The following is a 20,642-nucleotide window of genomic DNA, read 5'->3' as shown; positions in this document are numbered from 1 at the left end:
AAACGCAGCACTAATAAGCTGGATCCAAACCAGCACTTAAAGTCAAATCCCGTTCACGGAGATTTTTCCTTTTGTAACGTTACTAGCAAATCCCATTCCCAGCTGAACCGAAAGATAGAACTTAATTGTAAACTAGCCACGTGATCGGTGTGAATAATTTATTAATTATTTGCTATCCATTAATGTTCTTATTACATTATCTTTTTTATAAACTTGTCTACATATTTTATATGACACTTCAAAGTTTAATTTCTGGTCCCATCAAATTATACTATTTTTTTTTATAGACTACTAAAGTTTAACACAGATATGCCCAGCTGACGGTGGAAGCACCATTTCCAATTAAAATATGTTTGTATTATTATAGTCACATGACTTGTTTGCATCTTTCTTCTAACCACTGATGCAATGTCTAGTAATAAAGTCGTTTTGGTGTGAATCGGAGAAATCATCGGTGCACTTTTTTATTATTTTTGGAAAGTAGCCTGGAACATTGCATTTATATATCATGCCAACATGTATATAATCTACACGCGGTGTGAGACTTCAACGCCATAAGTCAAGAATTTTTTCAGGGAAACCAAATTAAGTATAATAATGTTTTTAAAAATAAAAAAATTAATAACTAAATGATAATAATAAACGTAAAAATTCCAGTCACTTTTAAGTAGAATTTGTGCTATTCCATTACATTAGAACCTCATTTTCCATATATATACATATTGTAGGGATGCAATTTGCACCCAAGCCCAAAACAAGATAGGGATAGGTCAAAACAGCCCAATACAATAAATTTATAGAGAGTGGGCTCTAGATCTAAGTTTTAATGAGTTGAATTAGTGATGACAATGGGCTTAAAATTACAGTGGGATGAAGATGAAATAGTTTATACAATGAGATTTGTTATCGGACTCAAGCCGAGGAGATTGATTCTTATATTTCTCTCTTCTCAAAATAAATTACAAATATTGTTCTTCAGTCTACAGTGTTTTCTCTCTCTTTTTTCCCGATTCCCCTTCCCATGGGGGATCTTTTATCTTATATAGATACTTTCAGATGATCCTGGCCTTCCCCATCTTCCAATCTTATCTATCATTTTCTTCAAGTTCCTAAGAGATGCAGTGTCCAAGGCAACATTGTTCACAGGTCTTTTCCACATAAATGCGGTCAGAAGGTTTGGTGGGATGCATTAAATGTGGTGGCAGTATCTAGCTTTTCAATCCTGTCACTGCCATCTCCCTTCCTAAAGCCTTTTCTGCACAGTAGAGCCTCTTTTGATTGCGTATTGATGACGTGTTCATAAAATCCAAGGGCGTGGCTTCCTCGGCCCAGCAACTGTCCTTCTCGGCCAAGCGTGACACGTGATGTGATCACCTTACTCGGAATTCTCATACCCCACATATATATAAACTGATGTAGCTCTATTTATATTAAATAATACTCCTTTCTATCAAAAAAAATAAGGTAGTTCCTTGGTGGGGCCATAAATTTAGTAATATGGCTCCATAAAAAGCTACTTTATTTATTTTACATTATCACTTTATAATACACCCAACCATAGTGCGAACACTGTTATTTATTTGGTTAAAATAATATAAAAAATTTATTAAAAAGCAATGTGAACACAACTAAAAAGATTTTTTTATTAAAAATTGTGTAAACACAACAATTTAATAATATTTTTTTTATATTGATGAGCTATAGTGCACAGCTAAAAGAAGCTGTGCACTACAACTATAGAGCCAAAAAATATAACTTTGACTGCACCAATGTAGCCACATTTTGTTATTTGGTAGTGCTAAAAATAGTAATATAGTTTTTTAGCACCACCAATACTAGTGCTTTTATATATTCCGGGAGTAATGCTCCATTCTCTCATATGAGGAGTGGACTCCACACACATGTACATTAATACTTGTATATTTCAGGAGTAATGTTCCCATGTGAGACGTGGACTACACACAAGCAATAATTTTTCGCCCTCTTCTAAACAATAGACTTAGCAAAAGCTATGTCCAACGTAGAGGTGTCTCTATTCATAGCTAGACTCATTTTTTAATCGTTCCTTACATATTTTGGTAAGTCGAAGTAACTTTATATATTTAAAACGTGTCTCTTTCACTCTAACGTCACTGATTTGCTCATATACTCAAAAAGTCCAAAATCTACACTTCAAGTCAAAAAAACCATTCCGTTGATTGAGCCTTTTGTAACATAACATCACTAGCAAATCCCAGCGGAGCGGAAAGATAGTTTTTTTTTGAGAAACAGAACGGAAAGATAGATGAGTTTGTAAACAACGAAAAACTTTAATGAGCTACTTTAACCTTTTCCTTTTCCATTGTCCCCCTAATAACTTTGGTAAATCGCTGGTCATTTCATTAAAAAACTGTCAGTTGCAATTATCAATTTTGAATTTTTAGGCTTAAGTTTTTGCTAAACTAATTCCTGTAATCAAACTAGAAATGCATAATTTGTTGGCCTCAGTGATTTTCTCATGAAGGAGAGATCACACCGCTAGCGGTTTTAAAAGTTATTCTCTGTTTTGGTCTAAAGTCAAGAAAGACACTTCTTCATGTACTAAATGTTTGGAGGTTTAAGAAGGAAATTGTTCGAGCTGTAGGGTTAGCAGCATGTTGTAATTATCTATAAAAAAAAAAAAAAAACCAAGAATGGGTCTTGTACTAAATCCCTAATACTAACTCTTGGAATTCAACTTTCTAGCAAAAGAGAGTTCCATTTTATCTATTATTTCATTTTAACAATGAATCACAATCCTATTGGCAGAAATATTATTGTTAATCTGTTAAAGCCATCAGTTTAACTGCACATTGACAAGTTGCTTTTTTTTCCCCTACCACACAGAAAGTACATAGAGAAGAACGAAACCATCGTGATAAATAAATGTTGGACGGTATTAGAAAATATGAAAGCATAAACTACATATATAGTAATGGTGGTGCTATTGATTAGTCCAAAGATAGTATTTGTAACGAGCCACATGATCAGTATTCCTCTAATTCAACAGTTCATACTCATTTGCGAATGGTCAATTATTTGATATCCATTACGGTGCTTAATTACTACATGATCTATTTTGTAAACATTTGTCTACATATTTTATATGACACTATAAAGTTTGATTTCTGCCCCATCAGGTTGCATTAACATTTTTATCGACTACTGAAGGTTTCACAGACTTCTCTAAGCCCAGCTGACTGTTAGTACAATTCAATTAAAAAAAATTGTGTTGTAGAGGTACATGACTTTCTTGGTTAATTTGCATATTTCTTCTGGCCAATGTTTATTTTGCTCTTCAACACTTGCACATGATACACACAATTTCAAAAAACAAGAAAAACTGTGACTTGAAGTTTTGAAATTCGAAATTAAAACCTGAAGCCACAATTTTTCTTATTTTTAGAGAGTGTATATATTATGTGTATAATAAGGGATGTGTACGTACTAAACATTTTTCTTTCTTGTAACCACTTATGCAATATCCAGTAATAAAGTAGCCATCCTAAGTGGGAATCTGAGAAACCCCATTTGTGCACTTTTGTTGCATGTGTTAGCTAAATCTGTACATTTATCATGCCGACATTATATATATAATCTACGCACAATGTCGGACTCCAATCCCATGCGATGAAAAATGATCATTAAAAAAAGATGATAAATGAAGATAGTAACACCAGTAGAAAATTCATAAAAGGCTCAATGGGCTTGCAGCCCAACGACACTTGCCCTTAAATGGGAAATCACTGTTTTTTAACCCACAAAAACAATTAAAACTCTTCCTATATTACACGTGTCATATATAATGGATTCTAAGTTCTAACTATCTCTCACCCCGCCGAAGCTTATGGCCCTTTGAATTCAACTGATATTTTTTCTTACGTTTCTTGCGGTTGGGCCTTGATGTGGACCACATACATATTGCATGACCAATATATGGATTTTCTTCTTTTTGGGGGAATGATGATATCTATGCTTAGGATTTAAAAAATCAGAGTAAGAAAATTGAGGAACTATACTACGCTTTAACTTAAAAGATCCTAAGGTTGCGTGCAAAGGAGATCGCTGCATGGAAAGCGAAAGAGCTAAATTCGTTATATATGTCACTAGCCTTCACCAGGACCAACCTCGGTACATTGTCAAACTTTTGAACTCAAATAATTGAATACTGAGGAAGGAAAGATATCGATTTTGAACCCAAAAATGTCTATTCTAGGGTATATTTTAAGGGCTGAATGACGAAGGATCTGACGCAATAGGCTCTTGTATTAGTTATAAAAGGCCATGAAGTCTTGCTGTTTTGAAGCATCCAAAGACGAAAGATGACTACTACCAAATACTTCCTAGTGTTACTCCTTGGAGTGGTGCTTCTAAGCACTGCCTCACTTGCTGACCACCATGAGTCTCCTAAACATGAGCACAAACCTCCTAAGGGAGAAAAGCCACCCCCAAAACACAAGCCACCAACCTCACTCAATAAGGAAGAGAAGCCATTGCCAGAGCACAAACCACCAACCCCAGGTAAGGGAGAGAAGCCGCCACCACGAGATCATCACCCTGGACGCCTTCTATTGGAGTCTACTTCCATTGATGGCAAACCTCCTCCTAAGGGAGAAAAGCCACCACCAAAACACAAGCCACCAACCCCACATGACAAGGAAGAGGAACCACTCCCAAAACACAAGCGACAAACCCCAGGTAAGGGAGAGACGCCACCACCACATGATCATCACCCTGGGCACCTTTTATTGGAGTCTTCTTCCATTGATGGCAAACCTCCTCCAAAGGGTAAAGGAGAGAAGCCACCACCAGAGCACAAGCCACCCCGAAAGCACTTGAAGCCTCCAACTGCTGAAAGGAAGCCACCAAGTCCCTCTCACAAACCACCCCACAAGCCACCACCATCCAACTAAATGTGTAGCTAAATATTTAGAAATACGAGCTACATCTTCTCAGTCATTGTACTATTATACGTGGAAGTACTTTACTCGTTTTAGAAATAAGAGCTACATCTTCTCAGTCATTAGTATTGAGCTATGTTCATGTTGTGTAGTCTACTCGTTTTAGTGTTTGTGGTTTGCTCTATTGCTTATGATTAATTATTGACATAACAGTTTCCTGGAACTATCATTCTCAATGAGTTGAGTCATTTACTATGTACACGTTGAAAAACAAAAATAAAAAAAGAGTCACATTTGCATTATTCTAGTAAAGATTCTAATTTCTCTTAAGATTGACATGTTATCACGTATTTCAATCGTAGCCCTTCATATCCCATCCAAAGAATTCACTATTTAAAAACTAAAAATCAAAATATCTCGAAGAATTAATTTCAATTCTCAATTAAAAATGAAATATGCTAATTGGAGGGTTGCCATTGATATTGAGATTTGAGAATTAGGGATAAATAATGCTTGGATTGTCACATCTCTCATTGTTGGTAACTGTTCAATTCGATGCAAATGGGTCTACTAATTGATATACAATGTAGATATGGTAGTCTTAAGAGGTATAAGGCAAGGTTTTCAGACCCGGACCGTTTAATGAACCGAAAAAGAGAGAGGTTCAAGGTTTTTAAGGTTAGACCGAAGTTGAACCGTGATAATGTCATAATTAATTTAATAATTATTTAATAAATAAATAAATATATTAAATTAGAAATAATAGAAAATTGGACTAAAATAAGAAAATATTTAAGTACCAAAAACATAATTTTATGAAAATAATTTTTTTTTATGAAGCCTACGTCTAAGCCCATGCCTTGATGCTCAAGCCCAATAGAATGGTCAACTGTCCAATGAAATTTAAAAGTGGAAAACAAAAAAAATAAAGGACTTGAAAAGAAGAAGCTAGAAGTCTACTCATTAAATAATATCCTAAATACAAAACAAAGCCCAAGAATAAAGTGGTTGGTCAGTGAGTAGATGACAGCCAAGCATTTCTTCACCGGTTCTTCAACGTCTCCATCGTCTACAAAGCAACTCCAGAGTCCTCAGTCCAGACACAGAAACTAAAACGGCAAAAAGGCAAAAAATGCAGAAAAATTAGAGAGAAAGCGTGAGTGAGACAGAAAAGAAGAAGAGAGGCGATGCAATCTAAAGGTCTAACAGCATCTCATGGTGGTTTGAAGCATCAACAATGGTGGTAAGTACCAAAAATAAAATCCAGATCTGAACCGCAAGACCCGTCAACGGTTCTCAAACCCGCAAGGTTCGACCGCGGTTTGGACAGTTTACTGCTTTTCTTGTATAGGCCGGTTCTTGAGAGTTAAAAACCCATATTGATGAACGGTTTTCGGGTAATACGGTCGGACCGTACGGTCCGGTCCGAATTTCTCAACGATGGTATAAGGCTTGATTGATGGCAAAAGGCTTGATTGACGCTTATTGGAATTAACTGTTGTGAACCAATGGTATCTCGTCCAATTGGATGTTATTAATGTATTCCTTCATGGTGACCTTTATGAAGAGGTTTACATGACCCTTCTTCTAGGTTTTCACGATAACGGAGAGCATCAAGTGTACAAGCTTAAAAAATCTTAGTAATGGTTTAAACGAGAATCCAAACAATGGTTTGAAAAATTCTCTACTACACTCATCCAACATGGATTTAATCAATCAAAGTCATATTACAATCAATGACCTTAAACTTTTCCAACATTATTAGTTTGCGTTACGTGCTCTTTGAACTTCTCTAGGGAGTACGCCTTAGCCGAATAGACTAAAGGTGAAGGGTTTTGGAGTCATCACCTAGTTTAGGTCCAAGAACCAACTGGGCACCTTGCATAGGGCTTTATATATCCAAATTTTAGGTCCAGAGTTAAAGTAAAGTATGGGGATGAGAAGGTTTTAGGCACCCAATCTCCCCTAGCTCGTAAGCCAACTTCCACTCATTGTATTCCACATCCTAGTTTTATTAAGAAATCCTCTAGTAGGCTATCCTCAATACACACACACACACACACAAACGAGTTCTAAATATTCAAGCAATGTATCTCAACCTAGCTTACATCACATAACATCACATAGCATATTATCTCACATCATGGCATATCATCTCATCCAAGCCAGCAATCATACCTACTTATTATGTTCATCTCATAATATCACATCCAACTCATATTCAACAAGTCCATTACATACATCACATGTTCATCTCAAACAAACATGCATGTTCATACATATATGCATGCACTTACCTCACTACATCACCACAACACCACGTATTCAGATGCATGACATGTCATTATGCTTGTTTATGTGCTCATTCAAACATATTCAAATCCCTAATCATTCAATTAAACAAACAAAGCAAATAAACACATTCACTACAACAAAATGTATTTTCAGTGACGAAAAAATTTGTCACTAAAAGTCCAGTTTTTTGCCGCTAAGAACTTTTAGCCACGAAATCTATTAATTAGTGACGAAACTCATTTTGTTGCTGAAACCCTGTCGCTAAAAACACTATTCAGTGACGAAAATATTTCATCGCAAAAAACACTTTAGTTTATTAAATTATATTTAGTGACGAACAATTTCGTTAGTAAAACTATTTTCGGGTACATATAGTGATGAAAAAGTTCGTCACTAAAACTATTTTTAAGAAAATCTAGGCACATATAGTGACAAAAATTTTCGTCCCTAAACCAATTTCTTACAAAATTATGCTACATTTAGCGGCGAAATATTTCGTCACTAAAACAATTTTTTGTTGCTATATTTAAGACGGAAAATTCGTCGCTAAAATTTATTTCCTGTTTTTATTTTTTCATGGCTTTGATATTAACCTGTCATTATATTATTCACATCTGAATAACATATTTATTTCAACAACACATTTATAAAAAAATCGATCCATACATTCCACAAGTATAAAATAAAACAAGTATCAAATTCAAACTCCTTCCATACAATAATTGTTTGCAACACACACAATAACTCAAGATGTTTTATAACCATACAAAAAGCGTAGCATAATATAATTAGAACTAAGGGAAGATGTCCTCATATGTCTTCAAGTAATGCCAAAAGTAAATCCCCTAAAACTACCAATAAGAAATCTGCACAAATATAAAAACAATACTACATTAAAATTGTAAAGTAATATCATTGACTATATTATAGGAAACATTTCTAACAATGCATTAAGAGTAGCCACACCAATGAATTAAAATCACAAAAATGTATAAGTTATAGAAAACAAATATAGATTTTCAAATGTAATATAATACAATTAGTTTGAACAATTGCTACTAACTCAAAACACAACAAATGACCACATCAATATTCATATCAAGTTCAAGATAAGTACAAAACTAATATGTACAATTACTACTAACTTTACATATCACGGTTCACACTGTTATCCATATCAAGCAATTCACAAGTGGAAAATTTTAACACAATTGCTACTAACTCAACACAATAAATGACCATATCAATATCCATATCAAGTTCAAGATAAGCACAAAATTTTAAAACAATTGCTACTTAGACAAGTATAAAACTTTAAGACAAGCACACAACATTTAAGACAATTGTTATTGTTAGGAAATTTAGACTTTAGTTGATAGAATTAAGTTTTAAACCCAAGTTGTTAATTAGATTTATTATGTATAAAACTTGTTAAAATAAACAAACATTAATATCATGTCAAAATCATATGCAGCGAAAAAGTAAATAAGACAAGATATGATAACCCAGGAAAACTAATGAAATAAACTAGTTTCACAGTAAAAAACTTAGGGGGAAACCTTCACGAAAAGCAATCCACTATAGTAAAGAGAAGTTTCAAATGTAGTAGAAAACCTTTATCCCTAAACTCTACAATCTCTGTTGATGAACTTACAGTAGAAACCTTCTACCACTTCAAAACTTCTGAACTCTTCAATATATGAACGCCACCCTTTTGATGCATGAATCCCAATATGTGACTAACTCCTTTGCATGAATCCCAGTACGTGACTTACTCACCAACCTGAGGAAGAAGAATGTTGGTTGCAAAGTTCTTCACTTCATCAACAATAAAAATCAAGAAGCATTTGGTTACAAAACCCTAAGGCGCAAAGATGCAGTAGCTTCGTTTGAGAGAATAAGGCTTCGGTCACCTTTTACATGTGTTTTTCTTGTATTCTCTTGTGTGACGACCTCTAAAATAAGCTTTATATATGTCTAGAGTTGTGAGAAAAGAAACCCTATACAAATACATAAGCATGGGCCGAAAATCAGATCTGAAAAATTGAATTTAAACCACCTTATAACACCATGCAAGCCACCCGCTTACTTCAGCACAACAACCCACCACAAAACCAATCACAAACATCACAAGTATATAGTTTTATAGGTATTTAAATAGATTTTACTTACTATGATCAAGAAAAGTATACAAGTCTAGTTTGTTAGCTAAGCTTTGGTCTTAGACTTTGCGTATATCTAAGCCTCTTTCTATTCCCCCATAGCAACCCAAACAATCACTAACCTTGTCATCACATTCAACTAAAAACCATTAAATTTTTTCTACAGTACATAAATAAATAAAAAACAGTCCAATTATGGCTTAATTAACACTTAGTTATGAAGCTAGAATTATTAAATATATCATAAAGCTTCAGACTTTTTGCTCTATCAAACACTCCTAATCAAAACCTAGGCTCAATCACTCTCTTCCACTTGTTAAACTTGGGTACTGGTAATATCTAAGCCAAATATCAAAGCTTATTACTATTAATTACTCCTTATCATAAACTTACACATTCATCCTGTCAAAGCCTATCTCTTATAATCAATGAAATCCTAATCCCACCTCAACCAGGTTCCCTAAACACAAGATACATTCATCAAACAACATGATGTACCAAATTATAGAGAAACCATTATTTTAATTTTTATATTCAGATCATGTCAAACAACTTTAAAATCAATTTCGAATGTGTTTGAGATCAAAAGCAATGGTGCACATATAAACTTACTCAAGTGAGCAGAAAACAGTAAATGATAACTTTGACTTTCAGGATATAAACAGCTTCATAAAAAAAACAGTTGAAAGGTTTAGAACCCCTCCTTTGATTAATAAACCTTGAACCAAGTTATAAAAAATTTATCTATGATCTAGACATACCAAATGATAAGAATATTAAATTATAGCTCAAAACATTCACCCTAACTTTAGAATTAAATCCTGAAAGTCAAAGTTATCATTTACTGTTTTCTGCTCATTTCAGCAGCATATACCTTATTTGTAAAATACAAATGGGCTATCTAAACACATCCAATCCTCATGAAAATTTACAAAGACACTCTTCTAGATGTCTAGTAAATACCATATCAATTTCAGACTCAAAGAATAAAGCCATGATTTATTAAAAATCATACACGACAACATGGTCAAATCTATCCTGACAGAATGTCATGCAACTTAGAAATTAAACCATTATTTTTATATTAATCCAAATACTGTGAGACCACTTCTATTACAACCATATGTGTCTTAGAATTCATAAAAACTACTCCTAGCATCCTAATTCACTGTATAAAATGTAATACATAATTTATCATGCGTAAACACTGAATCTGTCACAGTGACAGCTTTGCAACATTTTCTTGTAAATTCACAAACAATTATCAAACGATAGTATTTTAATATGAAATTTGATACACACATACTAGACATGTTAGAATACATGAATAAACATCCAATTGACTATAATATCATCAATCTTTCAAAATACTAACACAAAACCACAATTCAGCTTTTAACAATCAGATTAGAGAACATAGAGGGAAACTAAAGAAAAAAATCACACTATCAAATACCCTAAACTCAAAACCCATATCATTTAATCAAATACAAACCAAATATTACAAAAATAAAAAATAAAAAATAAACTTACAATGTTTAAATTAGTGGAGAAGAACAAGCTTTGATTCCACAATTTTACAAAACCCATCAACTTATACTTACACTTACAAGAAAAAAACTCAAAACCCATATCATGTAATCAAATTCAAACCAAATATTACAAAAAAAAAAATTTACAATGCTGAAATCAATGGAGGAAGACAAAGGGAAGGAAGAAGGGAGGTAGTGGAGGAAAAGGGAGAGGGAAAGAAAGAAGAGAGGGAGGTCAAATGAGAGAGGGAGTGGGTGAAGGAGTTCTCACCGGCGGCAGGTTGGTCGGCGACAGCGGCTAGGGGGTGGGTTAGCATCGCCAGCAGGGGCATGGATCGTCGCCGGCAAAGGGCGTCGACATCGCCGACTTGGGGTTTAATGGTTTGAGGCTGAATGTGATAAGGACTATCGGTGTGGGTGTGGGAAAAAAATGGGCTGATGTGAGGCTGAATGTGTGAGGGAAAAAAGGGGTTAATGTGATATATATATATATGGCATCTTTAGTTATGAAATGTAAGTCGTCGCTATTGCTTGCCTTTAGTGACGAAATCGGATTCGTCGTAGATACTCCATACAATCTTCTGGTTTTCCTTTTCACCGACGACTTATTTTCGTCGCTAATTGCTGCCTTCAGCAAAGAAATGGATTTTATCACTAATAGCATGACCAGCAGCACCTTTAGCGACGAAAGCATTTGTCGCAAAAAACTTACACTTTTAGCGACGAAAAAATTTGTCACTGTAGATCAATTTGGCTTTGCGCCCACACTGTCATTTGACGCCCTTAGTTCAGCACAACAACGAAATATAAATTTCGTCACTATAGGGTACTTTTTTGCAACGAAAATATATTCATCACTAAAATGTGTCACTGCAGTTACATTTTGTTGTAGTGGTTTCTAAAAAAGCAGGGACTAATACACATGTTACTAAGTATAAACAGGAGCTAAGCATACATCTAAAGTAACTAAAAAGGTAGAACATAGCAAACAAATGAATTTGGATTCTTCTGGGTGAACTTGCATGTGTATGCAAGCTTGTGGAGCTTTACAAACTGGGACAAACCTACATATCCAACCCGACCCAGAACTAACATACAACAAACAAAAAATAAATTTAATCTAGCATGCAACTGAACTAGGAAAGCAAAAACCTAAAGTAGTAAAATAAAGCAAGAAATAAACATGAAAATAAAACAAGAGAAAAGGGAAAAATAAATACCTTGAGCAAAGAAGCTTAAAGCTTGATTTTGATCACTCCCTCGATCAATTTATCAAAACAAAAACTCAGAGGGTTAGTAAATGTTTTACTAATGGGCTTAGACCAAAAAATGGTCACTGCTAAGAAAACATTAAGTTTAAGGTGTTTTTATTTTTTATTTTTAAAGAAATTCTTCTTTAATATCTAGTTTTCTAGTGATTTCAGTGTGTTTTGGGAAAAAAGTCTGGAGGCCTTTTATCTAGAGGCCTTTTATAGTGTTAAGGGGGGTGCAAGGTCATTTCCAAGCGATGTGAGATTAGCTCTATACCAATTTCTGTCAAAAACTTACCTTACTTAATTTTGCTAGTTTAATCAACGTAAGCAGGCTCGTGAAGATGCGTACATAGCAGAAATCTTTCCATTTCTATTACTGAATTTAACGGTGTTAATGTGTAAAAGAGGTGAGTTTTGTTCATTTTAAAAAATAAAGGAGGTCTATGTACAATTTGAACCAAGATTGGAGGTCAGTGTGATTTCAGTAAACCTTAAGGAATGTCAATTCAATTTTCTCGTTTTCAAATTAGTTACATTATTAGAATAGATATTAGGCAGTTAGTTGGTAAATTAAATGTCTGTTTGGTACAAAACCTTTAATGCTTTTTGCTTTGTCTCAACTTAAAATATATATATATATATATATATATATATATATATATATATATATATATATATCTTTTTTGAAAGTAAGCTGACTTTAGATTTTGTCACGTATTTTGCATAAAACCATATTAAAAAAAAAAAAAAAGATCTTGCAAAATATAGAGATTGTTCCTTGTTCACTGTAAAATATAGAGATTATAAAATAGAAGCATTTAAATATAGTAGTTTTTCTCAAAAAAATTGTTCACTGTTTTCTGCATAAATTGTTTTTAGGATTTTGCATAAAATTATTTTCTATTTAGCATTATTTAAAAAATTGTTCACTCTCTTTTCAGCATAAATTATTTTCTATTCACTATTTAAAAAATTGTTCACTGTTTTCTCATAAAACACCAACTGAAATTGTGTTCTCTAAATCTAAAAGCCAAATCTGAATACTTTTTCATGTTTGAATTTTACAATAATCGAATATAATTTTCTTCATTGATAAAATCTATTTCTACATTAATAAAATTTGCTCTCTGCACATCATGTTTACTATATATTCAAATCTGTTTACTGCATTCATAAAATCTGTTATTGGCATGAATTAAAACTCTTCATTGTTTTCTCATAAAAATTGTTCACTGTTTTCTGCATAAACTGTTTGTAGCATTGGCGCAGTTATTGCATTTAAATGATTTTTGTCTTTTTTTTATAAATATTTTACCATATGAGTAATGGACAAACTCCATGAAAGAAAAATGAATGATTCATATAAATCACCTAATGGTATATGCCTCGAATAAATCCAAAGAGTAACTAATAATCCTACTATACAGACAAAAGTAGTTATTATGCCTTTTTTGGACGAATCATATAGTCCTAAGGTTGTATGTAAACATGTTTGTTGTATGTAAACATGCAGTGAACAGTGAATAATTTATGCAGAAAAAACAGTAAATAATTTTTCAAATAATGCTGAACAAAAAATAATTTTATGCCGAATGCTAAAAATAATTTATGTAGAAAATAGTGAACAACTTTTATGATAACATAGTGAACAGTTTTAATTAATGCAAAAAACAGAGTTTATGAATGCAGTGAGCAAATTTGAATATACAGTAAACATGATGTAGCACCAACTGTGGCATGAGTAGTTTTTTGAAGACACGTCACCAACCCGCTACTGTAGCACCAACTATAGTCATACGAACCACATGTGCCAACAGACGCCACTGTTTCACACGTGCTGCTCAACAGCTTTGTTGTTCAACAGCTTGGCACTGTTTCACACACTGTCCAGTCATATCATCTACATTCGCATGAATACTTAAATATATGAATAATCGTACCCTAGTGCCAAGGAAATAGCACCGTGTCAATTAAATATGATACTCTGTTCAAGAACACTGCAACTACTGCCCACATCTTCAAATCTCCCTGTGACATTGGGAACATTTAAAATCCTATTCATGTAGTGTTTTTCTAGCCTGTATTGACATGACAAGCCCTAATAACTGAAATTATAATGCTTGGAACATGAAATGAGATTATAAATGCACCACAATAATGATCTTATTTCTACCCCACTAACTTCGTAGATTGGCTAAGCTATGAGTCGCAATGCCTCAACATCAAATCGTACAATGTGAAACAAGTTTGGATCTACTTCAACAAATGAATTATCACAAGTTCCAGTAGATCAACAACTACAGACATACACAAACCACTATGGAGGAAAATGGGTTGGAAAGAAGAGAGATTTCATTAATATACCAATATATACGTACGAGAGTCTTGGAAGCGTTGGGCACATCATGGTCGGCAAACCTACAAAACTAAGTACAGATACTATCGCAATAGAGTTCACCGTAGTAGAACCACCATGTTTAACCCTATATGAGAATATGTGTGAGTTGGAGGTGTATTGTTGATGGCACGGGTTACGAGTTCCTAAGGCACGCTTAGCCGAGTTACCTAAAGATGAACCTCCCAACATACTTGCTCGTCTTGAACAAGAGAACAATCAAATGCAAAGGATATTAGACCTTTTTCATGCAATCCAAAATGTTAGGAAGCATCTAAAGGGGAAGGCGCAAGAGCAAGCCATTAAGTCTATTAATGAAGTTATAGTGTTAGATGATGAAAGTGATATTTCAAACTTCTCAAATTCAAGCAATGATGATTTCCAAAAATTTCTACCTATGAACATTAGACATTGTTGTTAATGTCTACACGTTCTATGCAATACAGAATGTTGTTGTTAATGTCTGACAATTGATGATCATGTACATTCAACTTTTGCAAATCTAAAGATTAACTGTTCATTAGTTTTGACTAAGTTTATATGAAATCACTTACTCAGTTTTTCCCTCCTATTCTTTGTTGCTACATATGATTCTTGTGCTTTGGTTGGACAATGTCCTCTGCTTTGTAATGTAGGAAACACCTTAGGAAGTGAAATGCCTCCAGTTAGATATGTTGATGTTTATAATATTCTGTTTGTGTAATTTGAAATGTTACACACATAACACTTATCACCAAAATTAGATTTATTGTACACTGCTTGTAGCAAAATTTAATAGATTCAATACATACAGACTCATTCAAACCACACAGACCAACCACTCTTTCGCAAAAAAACCATATGGCTCCTAAAGCAAGGACTCGCCACGTATACACAAATATGCAACCCTTTGCAATGCACCGTTCTTAAGGATGCAGAGCATCCATGGAAAGTTTATGCATCAATTTTGGGGGTGAGTTGTCCACCATTGCAACACTGATGTTCGCAATACTGCATGTGCTGCTCAACGATTTGGTACGTTCTTTGATTTTCCATTGAGTTTACACGATTTTGTTCATTCAACGATTTCAAATTTTTCAACAAATTCAGATGATCAATACATTAGTACATAGTTTTCCATTTAATTTTCATGATTTTGTACATTTAACGAATTCAAACTTTTCAACAAATTCAGACTATCTGTATATCTAATTTACACTATTTTATTTTGTACTTTCAAGATTTTATACATTCAACAAATAAATTTTGTTTTTTACAAATTTGAACGATTTGTACATCTAATGTACACAATTTTCTCTTGAATTTTCACGATTTTGTACTTTCAACGAAATCAAATTTCTCAACAAGTCCAGAATAATTGTACATCTAATGTACACAACTTTCCATTGAATTTTCACGATTTGGTACGTTCAACAATTTCGATTTTACATTAAGATTTCACAATTTTGTACGTTTAACAATTTCAAAATTTTCATCAAATTAGGATGATTAGTACATTAGTACACAGTTTTAAATTGAATTTTCACGATTTTGTACATTTGACGATTTCAAATTTGGATACAAATTTGGATGATCGGTACATCTAATGTAATTAATTTTCCATTGAGTTTACTCAATTTGGTATGTGCTTCAATTTTCATTTGAATTTTCATGATTTTACACACTCAACGAATTCAAATTTTTCAACAAATTCGTACCATCTGTACATCTAATGTACACAATTTTTCCTTCAGTTTTCACGGTTTTGTACATTCAACGAATTCAAATTTTTAAACAAATTCATATGATTTGTACATCTAAGGGACATACTTTTCCATTGAATTTTCATTATTTTGTACTTTCAATGAAATCAATTTTCTCAAGAAGTCTAGACTATCTGTACATCTTATGTACACCTTCATGATTTGGTACGTCATTGATTTTCCATCGATTTTTTTCCGAATTTCTACATTCAACTAATTCGAACTTTTTCACAAATTCGAATTATTCGAGGCATTTACCACTAGGTGATTTATACGAATCATTCATTTTTCTTTCATGGAGTTTGTCCATTATTCATATGGTTACATATTTAAAAAAACATAAGAACCATTTAAGTGCAATAATCGCGCCAATGCTAAAAACAGTTTATGCAGAAAACAATGAACAATTTTTATGATAAAACAGTGAATACTTTTAATTAATGCAAAAAACATATTTTATGAATGTAGTAAATAGATTTAAATATACAGTAAACATGATGTGCATAGAGCAAATTTTATTAATGTAGAAATAGATTTTATGAATGCAGAAAAACAGATTCGATTATTGTGAAATTTAAACATGAAAAAGCATACAGATTTGACTTTTAAATTTAGTAAACACAATTTCAGGAGGTGTTTTATGAGAAAACAGTGAACAATTTTTTAAATAGTGAACAGAAAATAATTTATGCAGAAAAGAGAGTGAAATTTTTTTTTAAATAATGCTGAATATAATATAATTTTATGCAAAATCCTAGAAATAGTTTATGCAGAAACAGTGAACAATTTTTATGAGAAAACTGTGAATAGTTTTATGAATGCAATGAGCAGATTTGAATATATAGTAAACATGATGTGTAGATAGCAAATTTTATTAATGTAAAAACAGATTTCATCAATGCAGAAAAATAAATTCGATTATTGTGAAATTCAAACATGAAAAAGCATTCAGATTTGGCTTTTAAATTTAGAGAACACAATTTCAGAAGGTGTTTTATGAGAAACAGTGAACAATTTTTTTAAATAGTGAACAGAAAATAATTTATGCAAAAAGAGAGAGAACAATTTTTTAAATAGTGAACAGAAAATAATTTATGCAAAAAGAGAGAGAACAATTTTTTAAATAGTGAACAGAAAATAATTTATGCAAAAAGAGAGAGAACAATTTTTTAAATACTGCTGAACAGAAAATAATTTTATGCAAAATCCTAAAAATAGTTTATAGAGAAAACAACGAAAAATTTTTATGAGAAAACAATGAATAGTTTTAAATAATGCAGAAAACAAATTTTATGAATGCAGTAAGCAGATTTGAATATACAGTAAACATGATGTGCAGAGAGAAAATTTTATTAATGTAGAAACAGATTTTATCAATGCAGAAAAGTAGATTCGATTATTGTAAAATTCAAAAATGAAAAAGTATTCAGATTTGGCTTTTAGATTTAGAGAACACAATTTCAGGAGGTGTTTTATGAGAAAATAGTGAATGATTGTTTAAATAGTGAACACAAAATAATTTATGCAGAAAAGAGAGTGACCAATTTTTTAAATAATGCTGAACAGAAAATAATTTTATGAAAAATCCTAAAAAAAGAATATGCAAAAAACAGTGAACAATTTTTTTGAGAAAACAGTGAATAAATTTAATTAATGAAAAAAAACAGAATTTATGAATGCAGTAAGCACATTTGAATATATAGTAAACATGATGTGCAGAGAACAAATTTTATTAATGTAGAAACAGATTTTATCAATGCAGGAAAATAGATTCGATTATTGTGAAATTCAAACATGAAAAAGCATTAAGATTTGGCTTTTAAATTTAGAGAACACAATTTCAGAAGGTGTTTTATGAGAAAACAGTGAACAATTTTTTAAATAGTGAATAGAAAATAATTTATGCAGAAAAGAGAGTGAACAATTTTTTAAATAATGCGGAACAAAAAATAATTTTATGCAAAATCCTAAAAACAATTTATGCAGAAAACAGGGAACAATTTTTATAAGAAAACAGTGAATAGTTTTAATTAATGCAAAAAACAGATTTTATGAATGGAGTAAGCAGATTTTAATATACAATAAACATGATGTGCAAAGAGCAAATTTTATTAATGTAGAAACAGATTTTATCAATGCAGAAAAATAGATTCGATTATTGTGAAATTCAAATGTGAAAAACCATTCAGATTTCGTTTTTAAATTTAGAGAACACAATTTCAGGAGGTGTTTTATGAGAAAAAAGAGAACAATTTTTTAAATAGTGATCAGAAAATAATTTATCTTTGTTGTTGCTTGGGGGCCATACATTTGCCTTTATGTCTACAACAACTATCTGTATGAAGTTTGAACATGTTCTTGCATTGAAAATTTTTATTCTTTCAGAAAAAAAGACATGAATAGTGATGCAATTGGGTTAAGGAAGTAGAAAATATTTTAATATTTTATGTTGTTTTCTCTTTCTTGGTGGAATTAGGATTTAATTGCTTTAGTATTAGCCATATTTTTTTTTATTACATCCTCCTAATTCTAGAGCTTGGATTTCGTCCATATGCATAACAATGAATTTTATTTAACATTTAAAAGAAAAATTGTGTGCAAAAGAATGAATTAGTTAGTCACTGTACTTGTCCAAACCGAAGTTGTGATTCGAAGCTGTCTTTTTCTACCCACTCCTAATGTAATAGATTTTTTTTATTTACTTGTAATGAGTATAATCATGACTTCAAATCATAGAAGTGAAGAACCTATTAGTGATGAGCAAAGTTAGGTGAATCCTTTTTTTTTCTTTTTTTTCATACACACGTTTTCAATTAATATAATAAGTTGTAATTAAGGTAATATCACTTTTACATAAACTCATTATTAATACCATTTTATTTATTACTTTATTATACTACAATTTGTTAGTTCAACTGGTAAAGTCTTTTATGGTTAAATAAGAGATTTGAGGTCCAGTCCTCGCCTACACCAAAAACCGATTAGTATTTTAGTCTGATGATAAAGAGCGACATCAAGAGTGAATGCAATGGATTTGAAACTCTTTCAAGAAAAAAAAAACACACACACACTTTCTCTATGGTAATGCTATTATATGGGAAAATGAGAAGGTTCTTAGAAAAACATGAGTGAGTTTTTTCGAAGTGTAGTTTGATACATTTTTTGGGTTGAAAGATTACTCATAAGAGTGTGTTGATTAGAGTTTCTTTGTGTTTATGAGTGCGAGAGAGTTATTGGGTGTATTGGGATTTCGAGATTGTGTGTTTGTGAGGTTTTGTTTATATATATTTGCGAGGCTTGTGAGTGATGTTTTTGTGAGTTATGAATATTGATTAATGTTGTTATGATTAATATTATTAATAGTTTATATTTTGGTTCGCATATCCCCACAAATATAGGCATAGAATTAACTGACTCAGGTTATATATTATTATCTCTTGTCGATGTTTAATCTTTTTTATTTGTTTGAATGCGCTATTTGCTGGCCCAAAATCACAAAAATTTATATTATCGCTTCCACTGTTGCACGGAAAGAAAATTCTTCTATTTTTGGGGGCCATGGCCGCTCGCCCTTCTGTAGTTTCGCCCTTACTTGGAATTAAAAAAAATATATATAAGGCACATTGTCTCAATCATTCATATTTGTTTTTTCTTGTGGAGGTAGACCTAGCTAAACTATGTAATTGTAATCATGTTTTGTTCTAAGTTTTCTTGTATGTTTCAATTAATTTTTTGTCTTTCCGATGGGACCTCAGATCCTCAATTCTTAGCGCAACAGAACTCTATCCAGCATTTTCTATTTGAGTTTTTGTCCTCTTTGGCAATTTTTTTTATAACTTTTTTTTTTATGGAAACGGGGGATTTTTTTTTTCAAACTCTTTAGCTATGCTATTACTTCAACAGTCTATATAAATCATAATAAAGTCTCTTGGAAATTGCTAGTGGATAAGGAAGGCATATGGGGAAATTAATTAAGGTGTGGAGGCTTGTGTTCATAGACTTTTTTTTTTGTTGGTAAATAAAATCCGATTAAAACAACTAATAAGGAAGCGATATTATATTATATAAGGCAGGAATTATTCACCTATTTGTATTTTACGAAAAAAGAAGCAATTTAATTACTGAGGATCAAATTGTATTTACAAAATTGGTTACAACTGCTAGCTATCTTGATTTGGTGTTTTTATTCAGTTTGTACTGCCAATTTATTGTGCATTATTCCTTTTTATGTATCATCTGAGTTTAATAAAACTAGTATGTAACTTGAGCGGTATAATTTAATAAAACAATGAAAAAAAATATTACATTTTATTATTTAAGTGATACTATTGGTTTTTTTTTAAT

At 32.1% G+C, this 20,642-nt stretch overlaps 1 protein-coding gene across 1 annotated transcript; it reads left to right on the top strand.

Annotated features, from left to right (window-relative positions):
- Nucleotides 1-4,242: 4,242 nt before the first annotated feature.
- LOC142626065 (uncharacterized) lies at nt 4,243-5,226 on the top strand. The gene has a single exon (XM_075799839.1). The coding sequence runs from the start codon at nt 4,341-4,343 to the stop codon at nt 4,929-4,931; it is 591 nt and encodes a 196-aa protein (XP_075655954.1). The 5' UTR covers nt 4,243-4,340; the 3' UTR covers nt 4,932-5,226.
- The last annotated feature ends 15,416 nt before the right edge of the window (nt 5,227-20,642 follow it).

Source organism: Castanea sativa, chromosome 2, assembly GCF_040712315.1.
Source record: "Castanea sativa cultivar Marrone di Chiusa Pesio chromosome 2, ASM4071231v1".
NCBI lineage: Eukaryota > Viridiplantae > Streptophyta > Magnoliopsida > Fagales > Fagaceae > Castanea > Castanea sativa.
The sequence above is the reverse complement of the archived record's forward strand: the minus strand, read 5'-3'. Positions and strand labels throughout refer to the sequence as shown.